The 23,278-nt window shown below is 46.6% G+C and overlaps 2 protein-coding genes and 1 pseudogene across 3 annotated transcripts; 1 reads left to right on the top strand and 2 right to left on the bottom strand.

The window, feature by feature from the left end:
- Positions 1-220: 220 nt before the first annotated feature.
- Positions 221-6,064, top strand: TMEM170A (transmembrane protein 170A). 2 transcript variants are annotated; one of them, XM_035118345.2, is made up of 3 exons: positions 221-551; positions 2,063-2,170; positions 3,375-6,064. In XM_035118345.2, the coding sequence occupies exons 1-3, from the start codon at positions 404-406 to the stop codon at positions 3,503-3,505; spliced, it is 387 nt and encodes a 128-aa protein (XP_034974236.1). In that variant the 5' UTR covers positions 221-403; the 3' UTR covers positions 3,506-6,064. The 2 variants fall into 2 exon arrangements, with proteins under 2 accessions (XP_034974236.1, XP_034974235.1); XM_035118344.2 differs by having other exon boundaries at positions 2,000-2,170.
- Positions 6,065-7,041: 977 nt separating this feature from the next.
- On the bottom strand, positions 7,042-16,274 carry LOC118086570 (C-signal). Its single transcript, XM_035118343.2, has 6 exons — positions 15,750-16,274; positions 13,866-13,917; positions 10,366-10,553; positions 9,882-10,040; positions 9,140-9,250; positions 7,042-7,597 (listed from the first exon to the last, which is right to left on the bottom strand). The coding sequence occupies exons 1-6, from the start codon at positions 15,894-15,896 to the stop codon at positions 7,484-7,486; spliced, it is 771 nt and encodes a 256-aa protein (XP_034974234.2). The 5' UTR covers positions 15,897-16,274; the 3' UTR covers positions 7,042-7,483.
- Positions 16,275-16,629: 355 nt separating this feature from the next.
- Positions 16,630-23,215, bottom strand: LOC118086349 (protein S100-A6-like; annotated as a pseudogene).
- Between the last annotated feature and the right edge of the window lie 63 nt (positions 23,216-23,278).

The raw sequence follows: 23,278 nt of genomic DNA, 5'->3' as shown, positions 1-23,278 counted from the left end.
CTGAGGGTACAACAGGCTTCTCCCACTGAGGCAGCTTCTATTTCCTTTTTTCATTTCTGACTTATATTCACCCCACTGCCCCTCCTTCTCTTTACCCTAACGAGGTAGGCTAGGCCCGGGGCGAAGCGGCCTAGGCTGCCTGAATGTGGAGTCGAGCTCAGGCGTCGACAATTCAATAAATTTATTCATTTATTATTATTATTAAAACCTGGACCCTATATTCATTTTTAATGTATTAAAATAGTTGTATGCCGCTGTGTCATCAAAAATACGTTCAAAGCGGTTTACAGTACAGCAATAAAAGGGCGGCTTCCGCTTCGTTCACCAGAGGTTCCTGCCTGGGGCCGCTCTGGCATTGCCTCTCTGTGGTGCTGGCGGAGCGGATGTTGATGTCGAAGGAGGCATGGACGGAGGAGGCGGCTGCAGCGGCGACGATTCGGTCCCTCCCGCCCCGGGGGGCCTTCTGCATCAGATCCTGAGCCTCCACCTGGTGCCTCGCTCGGGAAACGTCACCCGAGCCGCGTGCGCCGAATCCCTCTGCGAGTTCACAGGTAGGCTCCGGGGCTCACGCCACGCCTGCCTTCCAAGGACCCGCGAAGGGGTTGGGCGCCATCTGAACATCCCCGGGTCGCCTCCTTCCCGCGTCCCACTTGTCAGGGGTAGGACAAGGTCACTGTGGGTGCCGCAGAAAGAAAGGGGGGTGCCTGTCCCTCGAGTCTCCACGTGGGGGTGGGCAAGACCTGGGAAGGCTGCTGCTGCTCTCACCACTCAAAGTGTGTAGAGACCACCCTGGGAATTCCCTCATCAGCCCCAGCCAGGAATTCATAGTCCAAAGCCAAAGAGGGAGGCCATCCGTTTGGCGAAGGCTGACCAAGGGTAGGCAACAAGTAGATTGGGATCCACAGAGATTAATCAAAGGTTTCAGACTCCAGGGCTGTCCCCAAGATACTTTAATGCAGGCACCCCCAAACTTCGGCCCTCCAGATGATTTGGACTACAATTCCCATCTTCCCCGACCACTGGTCCTGTTAGCTAGGGATCATGGGAGTTGTAGGCCAAAACATCTGGAGGGCCGTAGTTTCGGGGTGCCTGCTTTAATGCATGAGACAAAGCAGCTAATCTATCTTTCTTACTTAAAAAGACTTATACCCTACCTTTTCCTTCCTTAGAGTTGCTTAAAACAGCTCATAATCAGCGACGTAGCTAGCCTTTTGGCTGCCCGGGACGGCAAACCCGAAGACACCCCGCCGGGGGGGGGGCATCCGTCGTGCGTCACGACGCGTGCATCATGACGCACGACGCATGCGTCGCACTACGGAACGGGTTGTCGGGGGTGCGGTGCTCCAGCGCCTGGGTCCGAGGATCCCGATGCTAGAGCGGCGCTGCCGGCAACCCGCTCCGTAGCTCGCTGACGCCCCTCGCCGCTCCGCCAGAGCAGGAAGAAGCACAAAGTGAGCTATGGGGCGGGTTGCTGGCACCGCCGCTCTAGCATTGGGATCCTCTGATCTGGGCGCTGGAGCACCGCTGCCGGCAACCCGCTCCGTAGCGCGCTTTGTGCTTCTTCCTACTCAGGCGGAGGCGGAGCGGCGAGGGGCGTCAGTGGCTGACGCTGCTCTCTGGCCCGCCCCTTGCCTCCGCCCCACCAGTAGCAGCAGCCATCGATGGAGGTGGCAAGGGGGCGCAACACTGCCCCCCGCAGAGTGGAGCCTGGGGCGACCCCCCCCGCCCCCCTATTGCGACGCCCCTGCTCATAATTAAAAAGCAACTATGGTCCAACTGCTGAAGCTCAAACCTTAATAAAACTAAAGGCAGCATCAAAAAAGAACAGCACATGATTATTACTTTGAGCTGTTGCATTGGGGTCCTGCTCCTGGGCTTCCCACACTGCACCTGGTTGACCACTGTGAGAACAGGATGCTGGACCAGATGGGCCCTTTGGCCTGATCAAGGTGGTTGCTCTTCTGCTCTTACTATCCTCTTCTCTCCTATCCCATGGCAGAAATGTGGTATGGCGTCTTCCTGTGGGCAATGGTGTCGTCTCTCTTTTTCCACATCCCCGCAGCACTCCTGGCCCTCTTCACTCTCCGGCGGCACAGATACGGCAGGTTCATGTCGGTGAGCATCCTGCTGATGGGCTTCGTGGGGCCATTAGCGGCTGGGATTTTATCAAGTAGGTTGGCTGTTTGAAACATTCCTTTGCCCCAGCTGCATCCCAGCAGCCTAGCAGTCTCCTTATTTCTGTGTCCATGGGATTCCCAATCTCAGGTGTATCTCAGACTGATAAAATATTTCTAGAAGAGGGAGAGTTTACATTATAGTGCTCTCTCTCTCTGTCTCTCTCTGTCTTCCCCCACCCCACCCCCACATAACACGGGAGAGTTTGAAATAATCTTGGGACTTTTCACAGAAACACACCCAAGACCCCAACAGCCACATTCTGTGAGGTTTGTTAAGAATAAAAAAGAAAGGAGGAGGATAAATGGAAGAGGCAGAATGTTGCTACAGTCAAAGAGCAAAAAGTGCCCTTTCATTCAAGCCTATCTATCCTATCAGATCTACTTACAAGCGGGTTTCTCGTGTCCTCACATGTAGCAGTGTAGGTGGTCAGATGAGCAATGTTGAGCGAGTTTGGACTGTTTAAAAGTGTTTCTGACCCAGGTGGGTCCTGACTGGCTGGACAATGCCACCTGTCAATCACATCTGTCATGCAGACGGTTTGACACCTTTTGAAAGTTGAGAGGCCATTTGGGGATTGCCATTCTTCTCTTTGCTACTCATCTTTCCAGCCTGTGACAGCCAGAAGTATAGCCTCCAAAGTGAGGGTTTATGCATGTGACTCCCAAGATGCTTGATGTTAACAGCAACAGAAAGCTATCCCTATTGTGCTCTGCTTTTGGACGACCCTTTGGTATTCATACTAGTGGTGTTGTGGTTTGTACTAAGGCTGGGAAGCCTTAGGTATGGATCCCCCACTCAGCTCCATGGATGACGTTGTGAGGACAAAAGGGGAGGGTGAGGAAATCGTATATGCTGTTCTGAGCTGCCTGGAGGAGGAGCAGAGTTTAAAATGTGAAAATAACTGCTCACCCAGCAGGCTGATTTTGTGTTTTTTAACTATTGGCTTAGCAGCATTCCTAAAACCAGGTTCTGTCCAGATGCTGTTGCACTACAACTCCCATGAGTCCCAGATCATGCTGGCTGGGGTTGAAGAAAGTTGCAATACAACACATATGGAGAGCACCAGGTTGAGGAAGAAGGAAAGTGAATGACAGTTGTCTTTCATTTCTTTTGCTGTGTGTTACCAAGTGAGAAGAAAGGGATGATAGGACATGAGCAACCAACCTATGGTCCTCCTTTCCCCCCTTCCTGAACAGGTGCTGCAATTGCCGGTGTTTACAAAGCTGCTGGAAAGGACATGATCCCTTTTGTGGCCATGACTTTTGGAGTGGGGCAGACCTTCGGTGTGGTGATGATTTCTTTCCTACGGATTTTAGCCACCCTTTAGCATCTCGCATCAGACGCCATTGCAAACAGAGCAGCACCATGCAGGATTCTGGGGGTGAAAAGGTCAAAGGGCATGTCCATGGGGAAGTTCCTCTATGCAAGCCCCACTGAAATGGATATGGGAGCCACAGAAGAGCTTTGCCATGCTCTGACACGGGCCCCATTAATTTCACTGGGGAGAACTTCAGTGGATCCGTGCAATTTTTCTCCAGTAATTATCTCCGGCAGCCTGAAGCAGCCCCATTTCATCCTTGGCCAGCTGGCTGAAGATCCTGGAGGAAACCATCGTTCTACAAACACATCTTATAGTCTCCAGACGACATTCTGGCACAACCCTGGCTGCTTTCTAACTGAAAATGAGACATTGGTGCAGAATATTTTGATCAAGTCTCTTCTTGTCAAACAATACAAGGAATGTGTGAGTGAGTGGGGGATGGATAGAAGGTCTAAAACTCTGTGGCCCTCCAGATGTTGCTAGACTACAACTCCCATCAGCCCCAGCTAGCATGGCCAACAGTCAGGAACGGTGAGAGCTGTTCCCCTCCAGATATTGTTGGAGTTCAGGTTCCCCACCCTCGGTCTGAATATTTCTGGAGCACTGCCATGTAGCCTGGAAATGTTTGCATCTGCCATTGAACAAGCTTTCAGCCAATTCTTTGTTTATATTTTGTAAACAATTTTGTAACCTTAAGTGCCAAGCTTTTCTGTTTTGGGGTAATTTTTTTTTATTCAGCAAACAAATGTGTGATGGTGAAGCTGTCTTACTCTAATTGAAAGTATCCATCCTAGGATAGTACCGCTGGAGAAACTTCACCACTAAATCTGATCTGAATGCACTTTAATGGACTTAAACCTTTTCTTATGGAAGAATGTGAATTAGAAGCTGTAAGGGAGAGGGTGAGGGGCTTCTTCTGCAAAAAATCTTCTTGGATTCTGGTCATTGCTGTGTTTAGACTGCTGTGAAGGCTGAGACAAAAGTGGTGGTGGGGAGAATGCTTTGTTGCTACCTCAAATACGTGGCATGGATATGAAGTGCAGTTTTACCAAACCGTGCAGGTTCTCGCTGTGTCCCTTGTTTGTGAAACAAATGGTAGTTGGATGAAATCCAGTAAATGCTACGATAATCAGTTCCTGAACGCTGGGTTGTACCCTTGTTAATAATGTCCTTGATGATTAGGTTGTACAGATTCCATGTGAAACATTTCTTAACACCTGTATTACGTGAGGAGTATTGTGATAATCTATTGTCTTGAATCTTGTTATATAGGCCTGGATTTTTAGAAGTATGTATATAGGAACAGTGATTGTCCTGCAGTCAGCTCCCTGCTGTGGGGACTTGGGTCTTTCTTTTTGGAACCCTACAAGTGCCTGGGCAATTTGCCTCTCCTCCAGGGTCCAGTCTTACTACTGTTGCCAGCCCATTGTTACTCCTCAAGTGCCATCCTCTGCAGAGTCATGACCAGAAATGCTTCCTCCAGAGATTTGGGGGTGGCAGAGATTCTAGGTGTTTACTGGTCCGTCTTTGGAAGATAGATCTTTGCATTCTCACTCTTGAGGCCATTGCAGCATCAATTCATATTTTGGGTGGGGGGGAGATGTACAGCCCTCTCCTGAGACTGTACAGTGTCAAAATACAAGCAGGAAATGATAGTTGTGGAATGCTTTGAAACAAACTTCCCCTACATCCTTTAGGAGATGATGTTTCCCTGAATGTTTAAATTGGCTCTGATCAGTTAGGCTTTTAAAATATATATAATCCAAGTTCTTGGTGAAATGCATCTTTTTCTCCAGTACCTCTCCCGTTCCCCATGTCACCCTTCCATTGTTGAACTCGGGCCATGTGATTGGCTTTGCCAAGCAATGACAGACCTTTACTTCGTCAATTGCAGAGGCTGACTGGGGGAGGGGGGTTGTGGCAGGTAGGTAGGGAACGGCTGTCTTTTTTGTAGGTAACAAATCAGGATTAGCCAGTCAGATTCTCTGACCACATCGTAGTATTTCCAACCACTTGGTTGGGGCTTCCCCATGCCTTAAGGCTGGTTGAGCACTTTAGAGCTATAATTTGTCACTTTAACTTTCCCCTGATCTGAAAAACGTTGGTATCGTATTCTGATCTTTTTTTTTCCTCTTAACTTTCTACTCTTTAGTTTAATTTGTTAACCCCCTGTTAAGTTTTTTGGGGGGAGGGGAAGGGTCTACCAAACGCTTAGCAAATGTGAAATCTGTTGAATTCCAGTGAAGCCTAAAAGAGGATCTCTTGTGAATGCATCAATGCTGTTTACTGTTCTCATGAACCCCACCGTGTGTCAGGACTGCAGCCGACAGAACCCCCTTTTCTTCAGCAAGCTCTTTCCATGGCCTGCATCCGTGAGCCCAACTTTGTGCGGGAGATGAAGAGCTCTTTCCCTCCCGAATTGTTCCACTAACTGCTGCGGCAAACGTGAACAAAGCTTTATAAGGCAGGGAGAACAGGACTGTGAATATCAGTTTTTATTTTTCTACCGACACTTCTGATTTTCACGTTTGGTATTTTAGCTAATAAAATCCCAATTGATCCTTGTGTCTTTTGTGACTGACAAACCTGTTTATGGTCTTTCTCAGTGGGCATCTGGGAAGCTGCTGATTCAGCAGAGGCTAATACTTCTTTTACAGGGTTCTGCATCTTTTGGCTAGTACTTCCAAAGATGAAGCACCCAGTTCCTATGAAGATTTGTGCTGTCTGTGCCTCAATGTTCTGTAGCGGTTCCCATTGAAAGAAGACTCTCACAAGTTTCTGGGCATAGCAAGCAATTGCAAGTATTCTAATTGCAAGGGTCTAGAATAATAGGAACTTAAGAAACTGTATTTATAGTGTTCCTGGTCATTGAGCCATCTAGCTCAGTATCACACTCAGTGACAGTGGCTCTCCGTGATTTCAGATGGGAGGGACTGAACCTGGGACTTTTGAGCTATAGCCCACAGCCGCCCCTTTTCCCTATCCCTACTCTCTTGCCTATTGTCATGGACTGTCTGGATGCAGAGGAGTCATGGGAGGCACCAGACAGGGAGTCCCCAGGGGAAGAAGGCTCAGAGCCCAGGGACCAGTGGTGGGAGAATGATGAGTGGGGTCAATGGAAGGAGCAGACTGGGAGGAGGTGGTGTTGGGAGCATATGAGGCAACAGGGTTTAGTGAGCAGGAAGAGGCTGTGGCAGAGAGCAGTGCAAACCACGAGACTCGGTGTAGGCAGGCTGTGGAAGAAGACACGGAGTCTTCCCCTCCACCCTGGTCACCCAGAACACACACAGAAATGAGAGAGAAGAAGGCAAGGAAGTCTTAAGCTACTGGGGATGGAACCAGGGGAAGAGCCTTAGGGAGTGGAGTGAAGACGGGGACCATCAGTCCTCACAACTGCTTCCTTGGGGCAAGACCTGGAAAGAGTTCCTGAGACTACTTGATTCAGGTAGGTAGCCGTGTTGGTCTGATGCAGTAGAAATATATAAAAATAAAAACAATTGTCCAGTAGCACCGGAGAGACCAACTAAGGTTGTTCTTGGTATGAGCTTTTGTGTGCATGCACACTTCTTCAGATTCTGAGACCACTAGGCCTGAGATGTGGTTTGTTTCCTTGAATAAAGAGTTCACTGGCCTCAGGTGATTTAGTTGTTTTTTTGCTAACCTACACCTGACTCAAGCCCTGACAGCTATTCAGTGTGTTTCAGTCTCTCTTGCAGGCATAGGCAACCTTGGCTCGCCAGATGTTTTGGAACTACAACTCCCATGATACCTAACTAACAGGGCCAGTGGTCAGGAATTGCTTCTCTGGTGCATTTTTATGGCTAGCAAGAAATGATGGAAGACCAGGACAGGTTATGAAATCCATGCGATTTATTTATTGTAAGTGCTGTCATGGCAGCTAGATGCTACCACATACTTGGAGCTGACCTGGTTTGGGACACACGGACACATCCATCGGGAGAGATCCCTCTTTGGCTGCTGGCTTCACCAGGGCACAATCCTCCCCTCCCAGTCCACCAGTCGGCTATTTTGCTCTTCGCAGAGGCTGGAAAGCACTCGGATGATCCCCTGCACACTCTCTTGCACCGTCAGGTCCGCCTGCATTGTGCAAACATGTTTTTGCATTGAAAATCCAAACCAAAACCTGCCACGAGGACAGCAGACTTGGGCCACTTGGGAACGGAAAGGTAGGGGCACCAGGTGTTTCCAGACACCTTGAGCTGCAGAAGTTTCTATTTTATGGACGCTCTGCTTGCAGTTTCTTTGCTGCTTTGAAGCTGGGGAAACAGCTTATTAATAAACACTTCCTTGTTCTCACAAGAGGATTTGGGTGGGGGCCACGGCTGCTAAGGACTTCAGATTGCCAGGAACCAGCCTTCCACAGGGCTGGATAAGTTTCCCTTCTGAGCAGGGCCAAGTGGAGGAAACGCCAGAAAGTCCCAAGAATGGAGACTCTTCTGCAGGGAAAAGACCCCAGCCACCTCCTTCCTGGCAACTTGAGTGAAAAAGGCCAGATTCTGGGTATTGGTTCAAGCTATGCTGCCCAACCCCTCTAGTTCAGTGGTTCCCAAAGTGGGCAGTATTGCCCTCTGGGGGATGGCGGGATTGACCAACTACATTATTTTCACACCACCCCTGTAGGGCTCAGGAGTCCAGTTATGCCACCCCTTGCCTGCAGAGCTGGCAGCCTCTCAACCTTTTCAAACACCCTCCTTTGTGGAATGTTTTCTCAGCCTGCTCTCCTTGAGAGTCCTCTCGGCTGCCACCCCTGGTCTCTGAACTCCCCCCCCCCCCACTGCCCCAAAGGGAGGTGCCTCCTCACACTGCCCCACGGGCCTAGGAAGAGGATGCCTTTAGCCTTAGTGGCCCAACCGAGACTCGCCAGAGGTGAACATGGGGCTAGCACCTAACTTTGGGAAGCGGCAGCAGACGTTGCCAGGCCTGCTTGGCGGAAAAGCTCCCCTTCAGCACCGGGCACTCAGCTCGCAGGCAGGCCTTGCACACAGCAAGGACGAGAAAGGCCAGAACAGCACCTGCCTGCCCTCCCACTTGTTCATTCCCAGCGGCAAGGGCTGGTGGACTGGCACATTGGGCTCCTTCACCTGCTGCTTGCTTGCTTACTCCAAGGCTCCCCTAGCTTTTGCAACAAATAGCCATGCAAGCCTTGGGGAGGCAGAGACATGAGAGGGCGTCAGAGGGGGGAGGGAAGGAAAGAGACAGAAGCCAGTATTTCCCACAGCACCCCTGACCATGGCACCCCATGAAAACCACTAACCTAGGGGAGGCAAGGGGAGTACTGGGGGTGTGAATTATCAGACTCTGAAAAGCCGGTATGACTGAATCAAGTTCATCCATTTTGTGGAATTGATTAAACTAAATAGTTTTAATTGGATTTTGACTAATTGTGCAATTAATTATTACTGCTATGAGTTTTATTGTGTTACTATCTTCTTTGGTGGGTCATGCAAACCACTATTCCGGCCTTTGGTAGGGTAGGGGCCCCTGGGGATGAGTTTATGGAATGAGGCGGTGGCCCGAAATATAGTTAGTCAAGAGGTTTGCAAGCTGTGCTTCTTGCTCCTCCTCCTCCTCTCTTTTACCACATCCTGGTCTAATGACCAATTGCGATTTTGCCACTACCTTGTCTGTTCCCAGTTCCGTCTTCACCCATCCTGGGTGAAGTGCAGCGCACAGGATCCCGTCATCCTTGTACTCCAGCGCCTGGCACCGCGTGAGCATGTTCAGCGCCGTCTGAAGAAAGACCGAAGCAGCGGCACCGTGGAGGTTACAGGGTAAACTAGCGAGTCACGCAGCTGGATCGGGCCGGCGGCCCATCTGGTCCAGCACCCTCTTTGCCACAGTGGCCAACCAGATGCTCCAACGGGGAGCCCACAAGGCAACAGTTGTCTCCCTTGGGATTGTCAGCTGCTAAGAGAGGCATGCTGTCTTCATCACTGGACGCAATACATTAAGGTTACCAGACATCCCCGTTTCCCGGGGACAGTCCCCGGATTTACAATTCAGTCCCCATACAAAATCCACTGAAGTTGAAATGTGTACGCAGATTCATTGAAAAAAAACCTGGTAACCTTACAATATTGTGGCTAGCAGCCGCGGGTAGCTCCGCCCTCCTCCACCCATTCGTCCAATCCCCTTTTGAAGCCTTCCTGGTTGGTGGCAATCACACCGCACCTTGTGGGAGCCAATTCCTAACTTTGAGCAACAAGGGCTGCGGTCAGTGCTGGATTATGCACTATAAATTATTCACCCCTCCCAGGAGGCCACGGTGATGTCAGCGGCAGCTGTCCCTGGCCACACTCCCTGTTGCTGACCCTGCCCCTTTTGCACAGATTGGCAGGAGAGGCTGTGCTGCCCCCGTTACCTTGCTGCAGCGGTAAGAAATGACGGGGAACATGACCATGGGAGGGGGCTTTGCGATTGAGCTGCCGATGGTGGAGACGTTGATGATGGCAGCCCTGCTGCAGCTCAGCCCCTTCCTGCTGCTCCTCTTAGCAGCCGCCTTCAGCATGGGCAGAAATGCCTGCAAAGGAAGACAGACGTGGGCAGTCCCTTTGTCCCCTTCACAGGCCCTCCGTCCTTGGTGCCCCACTTCTCCTTGGCTGGCCCCCTCCTGCATATTTTGCCCCCCTCTCTTTCTTGGTCAATACATTACGAGTGTGACAGGTGCTTTGCTGGGTATTAGGAAGACAAGCCCCTGTCTCAGGGAGTTCAATGTAAGGAAATAAGCAGGGAAAGCTTTCCGTTAAAGTTGTGGGAGCCTTTTAACATCTCCTTTCACTTGCTGCTCCCTTCTTTGCCCGGAGGAATGGGTGCCACCTCTAGCAAAGTGTGAGGAGAAGCTCTACCTTTGTCACTAGCATTGGGCCAACGACATTGATACGGTAGACGCTCAGCATATCTTCTTTGGTCACCGACTCCAGGGTGCTCGGGGGCATGACGCCCGCATTGTTGATAAGCAGATTTAGTCCACTTCCGGCCAGGTGGACCTCAGCTTCCTTCGCAGCAGCATTGATGCTAGCCTCATCGGTGGACTCTGTGAAAAGAGGGCACAGGATTTGTCATGGAAACACCTTCCTCCCCTTTATACCTTTCCAGGGCTTCAGAGAGGAGCAGGGCCGGTGCTAGGGTTTATTGCGCCTTAGGCGAGATCACGTTCTGCCCCCCCCCAATAAAAAACAAAACAAATAAATAGAAATAGAAAATAAAAATGGAAATTAGAAAAAATAAAAATAGAATATAGAAAAAATAAAAATAGAAAATAGAAAAAATAGAAAATAAAAAATAAAATAAAAACAGCTGAGAGGTGCAAGGAGGTGGTCCCAGGCTCCCGCGCACCTCCGGAGCTTCGCGCAGGAGCGCGAGCCTGGGACCACCTCACTGCGCTTGTCAGCTGTAGCCTGTAGAGCGGCTTCAGGCCACTCTCCGGAGGCACATGTGTGCCTCTGTAGAGCGGCCTGAAGCCGCTCAGCACCGCCCACTGCCCGAGGGCGGCAGGCAGGCTGGCCAGCGCCCCCTCCATTTTGGCACCCTAGGCAGCTGCCTAGGTCGCCTGAATGGACATGCTGGCCCTGGAGCGGAGACTTTCCCAAGACAACCTGGAAAAGCTGGGCCCGGGGAACTGAACCTGGGACTATCTGCATGGCAAAGAGCTACAGCTGCTCTCCATGGGTTTGGTCACATTTGTTCTTTCCCTCATCCTCCTCAGCCCTATCCCCATCAAGACTGAGAAAGAGCTCTCTCCTCAAGGCAAGAGCCTCTGCCCGTCAACCACATACCTGGAGCATCTCCTGTCCTGTCATTCAGCCTGGACACTGAGATCTAGCTCCGAGGGCCTTCTGGCAGTTCCCTCCCTATGAGAAGTGAAGCTACAGGGAAACGGGCAGAGGGCCTTTTCGGTAGTGGCACCCTCCCTGCAGAACACCCTCCCATCGGATGTCAAGGAGATAAGTAACTATATGACTTTTAGAAGACGTCTGAAGGCAGCCCTGTATTGGGAAATTTTAAATGTTTGCCATTTTATTATGTTTTCATATGTGTTGGAAGCTGCCCAGAGTGGCTGGGGCAACCCAACTGGGTTGGATGAGCTTATGGTCAGATTCAAGTAATGCTCAGCATGATGGTATCAAATGCAGGTCATGTTAAGCCAGGGATATAGAACCTGGGAAACAACAAGGCAGGAGAGAAAGGCATTTGGGGACCCTCGGAGAGAGGGAAAGTCAAAGGAGAACATGGAAGAGAAAGCTATCAATGGCTACTAGGCATGATGGCTATGCTCTGCCTCCACAATTGGAGGCAGGAATGCTTCTGAATACCAGTTGCTGGAACCCGCAGGAGGAGAGAGGGATCTTGTGCTTGGGTCCTGTTTGTGGTTTCCCACAGGCATCTGGTTGGCCACTGTGAGAACAGGATGCTGGACTAGATGGGCACTGGCTTCATCTAGCAGGCAGGCTCTTTGTGTTGCTATTACATGTGCATATCAAGCAGGTGCCCCCCTTGCCATTTATCTACACCAGTCCATCTCCACTATTTCGTCTATCATCTTGTGAGGAACGTCTTTCTCATTGTGAGGAATGTTCATTGTACAGTAGATGAAATTCAAATTGTAACACAATAAAAACAACAATGCAATAGACAAGAAATAAAAGAAGCAATTAAAATTCAGTTAAAAGCCATGCATCCAGCCCAGCACATTAAGATTGGGACAAATCGTTAAGTGGTCTGTGATTTTCAATCACCCTCAGTGATTTTCAAATAGTCTTGTAGGGTGGGTGGGGGGAGTCTGGGAACCACAGCCACAAACCTCAAAGTGATTTCATAGTAAAAACGTGAACAATAAAAGCAATGACAATATGTTTAAAAAAAAACCAACAACAACAACAACACCATTTCCATATGCAAGAAATTCCATATATATAAAAAACTAAAAACAATTCCATGTGGAAAAGCAATTTCAAATCCAGTACGGATACTGACCAGGTTAAAGAACGCCACTTAAAAAAGTTTTTTTAAAAAAGTTTTTGAAAAGAAAACAACCTGTTTCTCATCTCTTCAGTGAAGCCTGGGGCTTGTATTGTCAGATTCTGGAATAACCTCAATCTTAATAATCTGGATTCAAGGGTCTGGCAAATTACCTTTCTTGAAAAGCTACCTCAGAAACTAAAGGGCTGAGCTCCAATTACAATTTTCTCATATATGGCATAGTATCGTTTTTTACACAATCAGTGCCACCAGTCTATGCAAATATTTGGCTCATTTAAGCCTCGAGAATCTTTATTCTCAATAATGTTGGAACTCACAGGAGGAGAATACTGTCACTTTTATAAAACACAGCACCACTCCCCACACCTGCGATTCCAGCAATTGGCATGCACAGGCATTTGGCATCGTGACTAGTAGCCACTGATACCCGATTCCTCCATGAATTTGTCTAATCCTCTTGGTAGCCATCTTTGCCTCCTGTTTATGAACTGCGTGAAAAAGCTCTTTCTGTTGTGTGCCCTGAATCTTTCAACATTCAGCTAATGCAAGCAAACCTAATACAACTCTCAGGAAGATGAGTGGTGGGGATTCAGAGACCAACTATACCGTGCTTTAAAAAAACAGCCACCACCCTGAGCATTGTAGTGCAGGCCTGCCAGAACAGCTACATCCTTTTGAATGGAAGCCACTCAGTTAATCTGGGAGTGGTTGTAGTTAACTGGCACAAACTTTATAATCCTCTTCAATATACATGCCTGGGCCCGGCAAATAATCCTACTTTCATTTATTGAAAAACCTACTAAATGCCCTGTTTGCACAATACATTTAAAGCACTATGATACCATTGTGAACCATAATTTGTTATGGTGCTATAGTTCCCAGAGTCTTGAAGAAGAGGGATGTCTGGGAACTGTAGCTCTGTGAGAAGAGGAGTCTTGGCTAACAACTGCCAATACTGTACCCTTAAAAGATTACAGTTCCCAGGATTCCTTGGGGGAAGCCATGGCTAAAGTAGTGCTTTAAATGTACAGTTCAGATAGGAGTTGTAGTCCAAAACAAGTGGAGGATCCCAGGTTGAGGGAGACTGATCTACCTTGAGTACCTGAGTGAGTAGAAATGGCCTTGTCCCACTTCTGCTGGTGGCCACCCTGAATAAGTATTTCCCCTTCAAGATGAACAGAGCAAAGAGATGTGAGGATTCTGCCTGGAGCACAACTACCGGTAACACGTAGTGACAGGAGGCACTTAATAAATGAGTGTTCAGCTATCCACCCTAAATGGAGCCACAGGGCATGTTGGTTTCTGCAGTTCTAAGATTAAAGAACTGAAATAGAATAGAAGAAAATAAATAAAACGGAAGTCATACCCAGCTGCAGAATCACGAGGCCGGGATGTTTAGAAGCCAGAGATCTCAGTTCCTAAAAGGAGAAAAAAGGGGGTGATGCGCGAAACAAACCCTCAAGGCTGCCCTAAAAATGTCAAATGCTGGACCCAGAAAAGTCTGAGGTCTGTTTGCATAATTTCACCTATTTTGCACAAATTGTTTTGCTTTCGTTCGTGTTATATGGGGCACTCCAGACTGCTCAGTGTTACTCAGCCTCTGGCTTCTGAGATTTTAGCAGACATTGACCGGCTTCACAGGTTTTTTTTTGCAGCCACAAGAGTCAGAAAGGTGAGAGTCTCAAGAAGCTTGTTTTTTTGTGCTGCTGCAGAATCACAGCAGACATACAACTCTGCAAATACAGAATAAGTGCCAGGCCCCCAAGGACCTCAGAGACTTCTGGTGTAACCTGTCAACTGTTACATGGCTGTTATTATTAATTGCATTTATAGCCCACCTTTTTCCTTTAAGGAGCTTGAGGTGACGTACATTGTTCTCCCCCCTCATTTAATTCCCACAGGCATTCCATCCCCTGTCCCTGCCAACCCCCACAAGGCAAATATAGGAACAAAAGAAAGAGGAACTGGGTGACCAGTGATGGAAAGGATAAAATAATGGAGAGCTTCCTCTTAAAAACAAAAAACCCAAAGCTTTTCAGCGTAGGATACAATAAAAGCCAAACTCATCTAAATGAAAACAGAAAAGAAAGGAGAAAACAAAACAAGACAAACACACAAAAGGAAGGATGGGACAAAGAAGGGTGGAGACACAAAGACCTCTATCAGAGGTGCATCTTAACCCTTGTTCCACACAAAAGGTGGTGGACCCTCCCAGCTCTCACCTGGGAGCATCCCTTCTCCCAGCCTGCCTCCCTGGAAGATCTTCCCTTCCCTGACTCTCACTAATGCTGGGCAGTTTTTGGCCAGAAAAGATGGTAAACGCTTGCTAATTATCATTATCATCATCATCATTCATATTATTAACATTTTTTACCCACCTGTCTCCATAAGGTTCTAAGGCAGGTTGCAGCAATGGAAAAACACAACCTTATTTTATAAAAACACCATCTGTCAAACAAGCCTTTTAAGCTGAAATCTTTCCCAGCCTGCACCTGCATTTGAATGGTTTTTAAGATGTTTTAAATGTGGGTGTTGTTGTTTTTTTTATAGCTTGCTGCTTGTTGCCCTGGGCTTCTTTAGGAGGAAGGGGAGCTTATTAATCTTAAAGATAATAATAATTTTAAAATGAGGTAAAAACAATTTACAATAAAGAAAATAGGGTGGGTCCTAAAAATACACATCTCAGGGGTCAACGGCCAGGGTCGAGAGCCTTCGGCACACGATGAGAGCTGAAAAACTGTCACTTTCTAAAAGGATGGTCAGCTCTGAAGTTAGGGGTGAGTTCTCCATGGTGGAATCTGAACACGTTAAAAATGTCATGAAAATGCTTTTTTATAAAATTGTTTTGAAAAATGCATTGAATTTGCTATAGCTCACGGTCACCACAATTGTATATTTCACTTTACCACACATTTACAAACATTTTATTTGCAGCTGTATAGCTGAGCCCCGTATTTCCACACTTTGCTGTTTTTCTGTTTGAAAAGTCCTCATGAGAATTCATCATCTTCTAACATGCACCATTTATGCAAAGCAATTTCCCCTAATATAATGTGTTTTGGTGTGTTGTTTTTCGCTGCTCTACGCAATTATATGCACGCTTTGCCATAGCACGTGGCTGGGGAAGCTCATTAAGTGGGAATTCCAAAAAGGTGGCTGCATCTCAGCTCACAGATAACTCTGGAAAGTGCAAAGCCAGTACGTTTGCATTTAACTGAAACTAACCTCTTCCCCATCCTTATGGTCTCACCTGGATTCTTCCTCCATGTGGATCCCTGCATGTGGCGAAGACCCATTTTGGTGGTTCTCGTAGTTCCAGGAGCTGCTTCACCAATTCCAGCCCGATACCCCGATTGGCTCCTGTGACCAGGACGCTGTGGAAATGGCTCCCAGACATCACAGACTTGGATGCAGGCTCTCTCCTCTTGCTGTCCGTCTATTTTCTCTGCACTTAAACTTGAGCTGGTACTGTTTGCCCTTGCTGGTCCCCGCCTATTTATCCTTACTGCTACGGAGACCAGCTTTTGTTCGGGGATTTGTTAAGTGAGTTGATACTACGTTTCATAATTATGACTCATGGCAGAAATCTCTGGGTAAACAAACTCGCCCTGGAATTTTGGGGCTGAAAGGAGACTCGGCAGGAAATCACAGTGTACTGAATGTGTTAGGCATGGCAGTCTATGATACCACGGCGGCGAGAATTCTGATAGCACAAAAGTGGAAGACTGGAGAAATTTCAACTAAAGAACAATGGCAAGAGAAATTGATGAATTATGCAGAACTGGCAAAATTGACGGACTTCGAGAAAAAGACAACAGTGACTTTGAAAAAGAGTGGGAACCAATTATAGGTAATATACTTGCAGAAACAAAGGAAGACTATTGACTTGATGGCAAGATTTAAATAAACACTCACATCTTTATTAACAAAGAACATTTAAAACGACAAAGAAATGATATACTGTAGCAGATTTTTAAGAAACAGCAGTATGTAATAAGGGGGAAACAAACCAGAAGTGGAAGTTGGGGGAAGCCCAGGAGGGAAGGGAAGAGGTGATGTAATACTGTATATCAGGCATCCCCAAACTGCGGCCCTCCAGATGTTTTGGCCTACAACTCCCATGATCCCTAGCTAACAGGACCAGTGGTCGGGGAAGATGGGAATTGTAGTCCAAAACATCTGGAGGGCCAAAGTTTGGGGATGCCTGCTGTATATCAAATGTTATTGATATGGGATGTATGTAATGATAGAAAAAGAAAAGTGAATAAAAATTGAATTAAAAAAAAGCAGGAAAATACCCCAGGGGAGGTGGGGGGAAGGTGGAAAATCCTGTTGCTACTTGCCACCCCAATCTCTGAGCAGTGAGAGAGATTCTAGGGTTTCCAGGCACTTATCCAGAGTTTGGTCAACAGAGACTGGAGTGCCTTTAGGAAATATGGTTTTATTTACACATCCCAACAGCCTGCGGATAAGATAGTAGGGCATTAACGCCCAGCAGATTTTGCTTCTCCATTAGTCCCAGCTTTGGATCCAGCACAAAGCAAGCCTGTCGTGGAATTTTAGATGTATACAGTATAGGAATACTAATTTTCCTGCAGACAGCTCCCTGCTGTGGGAGCTTGGATCTTGCTTTTTTGCTTTGCTTTTTGAAATGATTTTTTATTTGATTTTACAAGTGTAGAATTATAACAATACAAAATACATATCCATATTTCGAGATTTATCTGGATCTCCAGACTTCCCACCCTCCCTGCCATGGGTCCTTATGTCAACCTTTTCAGTTGCATATTATTTCATAATCCATGTTTTATATTTCTCTATATTGCCCATGATAATTGCTACAAATGTTATTAAAATCCTGCTAATGTTTTCATCTGCTTATAGAGGGCTCCTAAATTAATCATGATTTTTTCTTTATTCAAGTCTTTGTCTTCTTGGTTCCTGAACTTTCCAGTCAGTTTTGCCATTTCGGTGTATTCCCAACAGCTTGGTTTTCCATTCCTCTCTGGTAGGGACTTTGTCTTCTTTCCATCTCGGATCTTTTTTTTTTGGAACCCTACAAGTGCCTGGACAATTTGCACATCATCCAGGGTCCAGTCCCACTATTCTTGCCAGACCATTGTTACTCCTCAAGCGCTTGACCTGTTATCTACAGATTCAGAAATGCTTCCTCCAGAGATTTGGGGGTGGCGGAGATTGCAGGCATTTACTGGTCCATCTTTGGAAAATAGATCTTTGCATCTTCACTCTTGAGGCCATTGCAGCATCAGTTTGTTTGGGGTGTGAGTGTGGAAGAGATGTGACTTGGATGAGCCACTGGTCGGACTCAAGTCATGCCTATCTGCATAAGGATATCAAATGCAGGTCATGTTGAGCTGGGGATATAGAACCTGGGAAAGGCATGGCTCAAAAGACAATTTTGTTCAGAAATGGCATGATTTTATTTCTTATACAAATACTGAGGCACTCTGTGTCATCTGTCTATGCAAATATCTGGCTCATTTAAGCCTGTAGAGAACCTTTATTCTAAATAATGTTACAACTCACAGGAGAACACTGTTCTTTTTTATAAAACACAGCAGTACACCCTCCATCTGTGATTCTGGTAACGGGCATGCAGAGGCATTAGCCATCGTTACTATAGCCATCAATAGCCGTGTCCTCCATGTCTTTTGGTGTTCATTTTTGCCTCCTATGGGAGCAAGTGCCAAAGTTTATTCACTGCGTGAAAAAGCACTTTCTGCTGTGTGCCCTGAATCTTTCAGCGTTCGGCTAATGCAAGCAAAACTAATAAAACTCTCAGGAAGATGAGTGGTGGGGATTCAGAGACCAACTATACCATGCTTTTAAAAAAGCAACCACCACCCTGAGCGTTGTAATGCAGGCCTGCCAGAACAGCTACAGCCTTTTGTATGGAAGCCACTCAGTTAATCTGGGAGTGATAGCTAACTGGCACAAAGTTTATAATCCTCTTTAAGATACATGCTTGGGCCCGGCAAATAATCCTACCTTCATTTATTTAAAAACCTGCCAAAGGCCCCCTTTGCACTGCTTTAAACAAGCATGGCATCCCCCAAAGAATCATGGGAACAGTAGTTTGTTACAGTGCTACAGTTCCCAGAGTCCTCTACAAGGAGGATGGATTGTTAAACCACTCTGGGAACTGTAGCTCTGTGAGGAGACAAGGGGTCTTGCCTAACAAGTCTCAATACCCCTAACAAACTACGATTCCCAGGATTCCTTGGGTGAAATCTATGGCTAAAGTAATGCTTTAAATGTACAGTGCATATGGGAGTCGTAGTCCAAAAGAAGTGGAGGATCTTGTACATTGAGCACTTGAGTGAGTACAGATGACCTTGCCCCATTTCTATAGGTGGCCTCCCTGAGTAAGTCTTTCCCCTGGGGCGCAACGAACACATTGTGACAGGAGGCACTTAATAAATAAATGTTCAGCTACCCACCCTAAATGGACCCAGAGGGCATGTTGGTTTCTGCAGATCTAAGATGAAAGAACTGAAATGGAATAAAAGAAAATAAACAAAGCGAAAGCCATACCCAGTTGCAGAAGGGTAATATAGCACCCTGTGCATGGGAGGCCGGAATTTGACACACACACACACACAGCTCAAAGCTACCTTCCCAAAGCCGGCTAAGAGAGGCACAGGCTTTAGGAAGGAGCCACAAGACTCTGGCAGGGTCTTAGAGCCCTCCTTCCCAAAACTGGTCAAGCCCTAACTAGACTTTGGGAGAGAAGCAGGAAGGGTAGCTACAGACTGCTTATTTGGCTTTCTCCCGATTGAAGTGCAGAGTGTTTGAGGACCGGGACATTCGCAGGGAAACCAAAGTGCTTGTTTACAAAGCTATTGTACTACCAACATTACTATATATGCTTGTGAAACATGGACCACTTATAAATGCCATCTCCAACTCCTCAAAAGATTCCATCAACGGTGTCTCTGAAAAATTTTACACATCACTTGAGAAGACAGGCGAACTAATACGTATCAGTGTACTGGAAGAAGCAAAGATCACCAGTGATGAAGCAATGATTCCTCAACATCAACTTTGTTGGACTGGTCATGTTGTGCGGATGCCTGATGATCGTCTTCCAAAGCAACTACTCTATTCCGAACTTTAAAATGGAAAGCGTAATGCTGGTGGTCAACAAAAGAGGTTTAAAGACTGTCTCAAGGCAAATCTTTAAAAACGTAGTATAAACACTGACAACTGGGAAACACTGGCCTGCCAGCGCTCTGGTTGGAGAACAGCCTTTACCAAAGGTGTCATGGGCTTTGAAGAAACTCTTATCTCAGGACGCAAGGGAGAAAAGTGCTAAGAGGAAGGCACACTTGGTAAATCCATACCGTGATCAACTCCTGCCTAGAAACCAATGTCCCCACCATGGAAGGACGTGTGGATCCAGAATTGGCCTCCACAGACACTTACGGACTCATTGTTAAAATCGTGTTTATGGAAGACAATCTTACTCAGCTACGAGTGATCACCAAAGAAGATTTGGTGAATGATGGGAAGAAAAAGTAACGAACACCCAAAATACCTGGGGATTCCTTTTCCCTTTTCAACATGTGGCTCTTAAAACCAGATTAATGTTTTAATCTCATTAGCTATTTGGAAGGGATGCAAACAGAATAAATTATTTAAAGAATTTAAGAGTAAGGGGCGGGGGAGTAGGAACAAGCAAGCATTTCATGATTAAAGACCAACATTGTTTTCTTGCTACTTAGCCGGTTAATTGGCTGCTATTAAAACTTTCTGTTTGGAAACAGTGCATTAACACATAAGTTTACTTATTAATAATGCATTCTATGCAGAAAAAAAGAGTTATGTTTCCTATAAATACACAAAGCATCTAAGTTCCACACCAAGGGACCAGCTAAATTAATAAGGACACCAATTTGGATTGGATAGAGAACCCAATTCTAAAAATATGCTGCAGTTAAATCAAAATAACAACATCAAGGACCAGGCCTACCTTGAAATCCCTACATTACCTTAGAACAGGTGTTGGGAATTCAGGCTGGATCCTGGACTGCAGTGGGACAATTTGACTAGGAGGTGGCGCCGCTCATTTACGAGTCATCTGATGTCACCATGATGTCAGACAACCTTTCCCCCCTTTGAGGTCAAACTGTGCTGCAGAGGAAGTTCCCAGTGAACTGAAGCAGGGGTTGAAGTCTGATTGGTCAGCTGGCTGGCCCTGGCTTCAAGCCCTCATTTCAGCAGGTTGTTTGCATTACAGAATTCTGCAACAGGAACTCCGTAGTGCAGTCAATCTCCACACTGACTTCAAGACCAGCTTTCCACTGGGGTTGCCTGCACTACAGTTTTCCAAAGGAACCTAGAGAGTCATGTCCCAATTCCAGGACCCAGCTTTACCAATCTCTTTGCAGGCCACCCCCCTGAACAAGCAATAGTGTTCTTTAGAGTGGTTTTTTAAAATTCAAATTTCTTTACTTGAACTCATTTTAAACCTGTTTTAAGAATCATTACACAATTAATAAGGAAGAAAAGCTGAAGAAATGCACCCTAATCTTTATTTTTTATTGGACGTGAAACTGTCTATACTCTACAGATGTATAATCCTGAACCACGACATCTTGCCCCACCGGGGTGTACATTTACAGAGTCAAGGCTTCGTTGTAAATCTTTGCCAAGGCACCCAGAAAAGTTTACCACTTGATCCCCATTGCAGTCCAGATCTTTCATTAATGCCTGTATCTCTCTGTCCTGCAGTTTCGTCCCAATGGTCAGCTCGCTCTGGATCAACTTCTTCAACTCCTTTTTACATAGGCTGCTCTTATCACCATCCTTGCAAGCGTATTTGTGGAAGGTGACAACCAGCAAACCAATAGCTTGGGTCAAGAGGTGCTGCCATGGTGAGAGATCTGAAGATGGTCTAGTACCAAGTGGCAGGAAGTGGTCAAATGCACCCTATTTTAACCTCTGTTATATGACACCAGTTTGTGCCCTAAAGTTTCAAAGCATAGGAACTGCAACCTGCAGGAATGAGTTAAGCAAGGGTCACCAACCTTTTTGGCACAACTGCAAACCAGAAAAATTGTTGTGGGCACTGCACACAGCCCACAATGCAGGCCACACAGCCACCTATTCCACTGGCTAACATAGAATACCTCTCAAGTTCCAATTCCAGTAGGAGAGCTAGTGAGGGTCTCTGTCGATACATGAGCACTCACGGGTGTCATGGTAGCAACCTCTGCAGGGAGGAATGATCTGCTGCTCTAAAGCCTTTCCCAATACGAGTGACTGAAGTTGATACAGTATGGGTTTGATAATTCAGCATCTCAGCAGGTGAAACAGCAGGTAGTTCCCAGCTCTTTGAAAACATAAGGCATCTAAAGTTATAGCTACTTCTACAAATTAAAAACCTTTACTTCATCTGGCTCCTAAAAATTAATAGGTCTCCAAGGGGACCAGTTTTCCACATTCTTTCGTTCTTGGGGAAGAAGGTTCAAGAGGCTTTGGACACTGTTGAGCACCCAATAGCAAAGTGAGACGATGATTGAAATAGTAAGCAAAATGTGAAGGCTGGCCGATTCCTACTTATACAGACACAATGGGCCTATACCACTTGTTAACTGTTTGCCAATTGTCTCGATGATCCCTCTGTTATGTCAAACCAAGGCAGGGAACAAAACAGATTACAGTGGTACCTCAGGTTAAGAACTTAATTTGTTCAGGTTCTTAACCTGAAACTGTTCATAACCTGAAGCACCACTTTAGCTATTGGGGCTTCCTGCTGCTGCCACGCCGCCAGAGCATGATTTCTGTATTCATATTCTGAAGCAAAGTTCTTAACCTGAGGTACTATTTCTGGGTTAGCGGAGTTTGTAACCTGAAGCGTTTGTAACCCGAGGTACCACTGTACAGTAATTTAGCCTCTGCTGCACTGCACTCATCTCAATAGATCAAAATGGCCCAGCTTGCTTTTCTTAGTGTAAATGAGCAAGTTACCTGGCCTGGTTGAACATGGCCTTGTAGTTAGTCTTGCTCCAGACAAACGACAAGTGCCAAACCAAGAACAAACCTTGGTAACAACTAATGGTTCATCTGAAGTGAGACAAAGCACACGCCTAGGTTCACCTGCAATGCTAAGCCAAACCATGGCTTAGTGTTAGGGAGCACAGCAGCACTGGGGAGCATAGCTGCCAAGTTATCCCTTTTTTAAAGGGATTTTCCATTATGCTGAATAGGCTTCCTCACGAGAAAAGGGAAAACTTGGCAGCTATGCTGGGGAGGAATGCAGAAACCACAGTCTTCTCACTGAAAATAAGGTTTAATTCAGTGTTGCATGTCAATCGGGCCATCATATGGGACTGCATGTCTTGAACAAAACATTTCTTGGTTTAGTCAAAGCTTATTTCTCTTCCAAGAAGCATCCACTGTTACCTTCAAAAGCACTAAATCCATCTCTGTTCAGCCTGCCTTTCAACTTACATGACATAGCACCTTAATCATCAGAGGAATGGTGGAGTCTTGCTGGGAATTCTCAATTTGCTGCCTGCACAGACATTATTAGAGGATATCAGTGTCCCCTATGGAAGTCCAGCAGAACACCCCAAAACAAATAGTTCTCCATCAAGCATGCTGTGAACCAGCCCATATAATTGACTCTCCTCCTGCTTTCCCCTTCTAAAAGAAGGAAACATTATGAAGAGGGGAAGGAAAGCAGGAATGCTTCCTAAAAGCCTCCGTTCAGTAAGACCGTCACCAGCTCAAAGTAAAACCCTGCCCCTACTC

Source organism: Zootoca vivipara, chromosome 6 (genome assembly GCF_963506605.1).
Source record: "Zootoca vivipara chromosome 6, rZooViv1.1, whole genome shotgun sequence".
NCBI lineage: Eukaryota > Metazoa > Chordata > Lepidosauria > Squamata > Lacertidae > Zootoca > Zootoca vivipara.
Note: the sequence above shows the minus strand (reverse complement) of the source record. Positions and strands in the feature narration are given on the sequence as shown.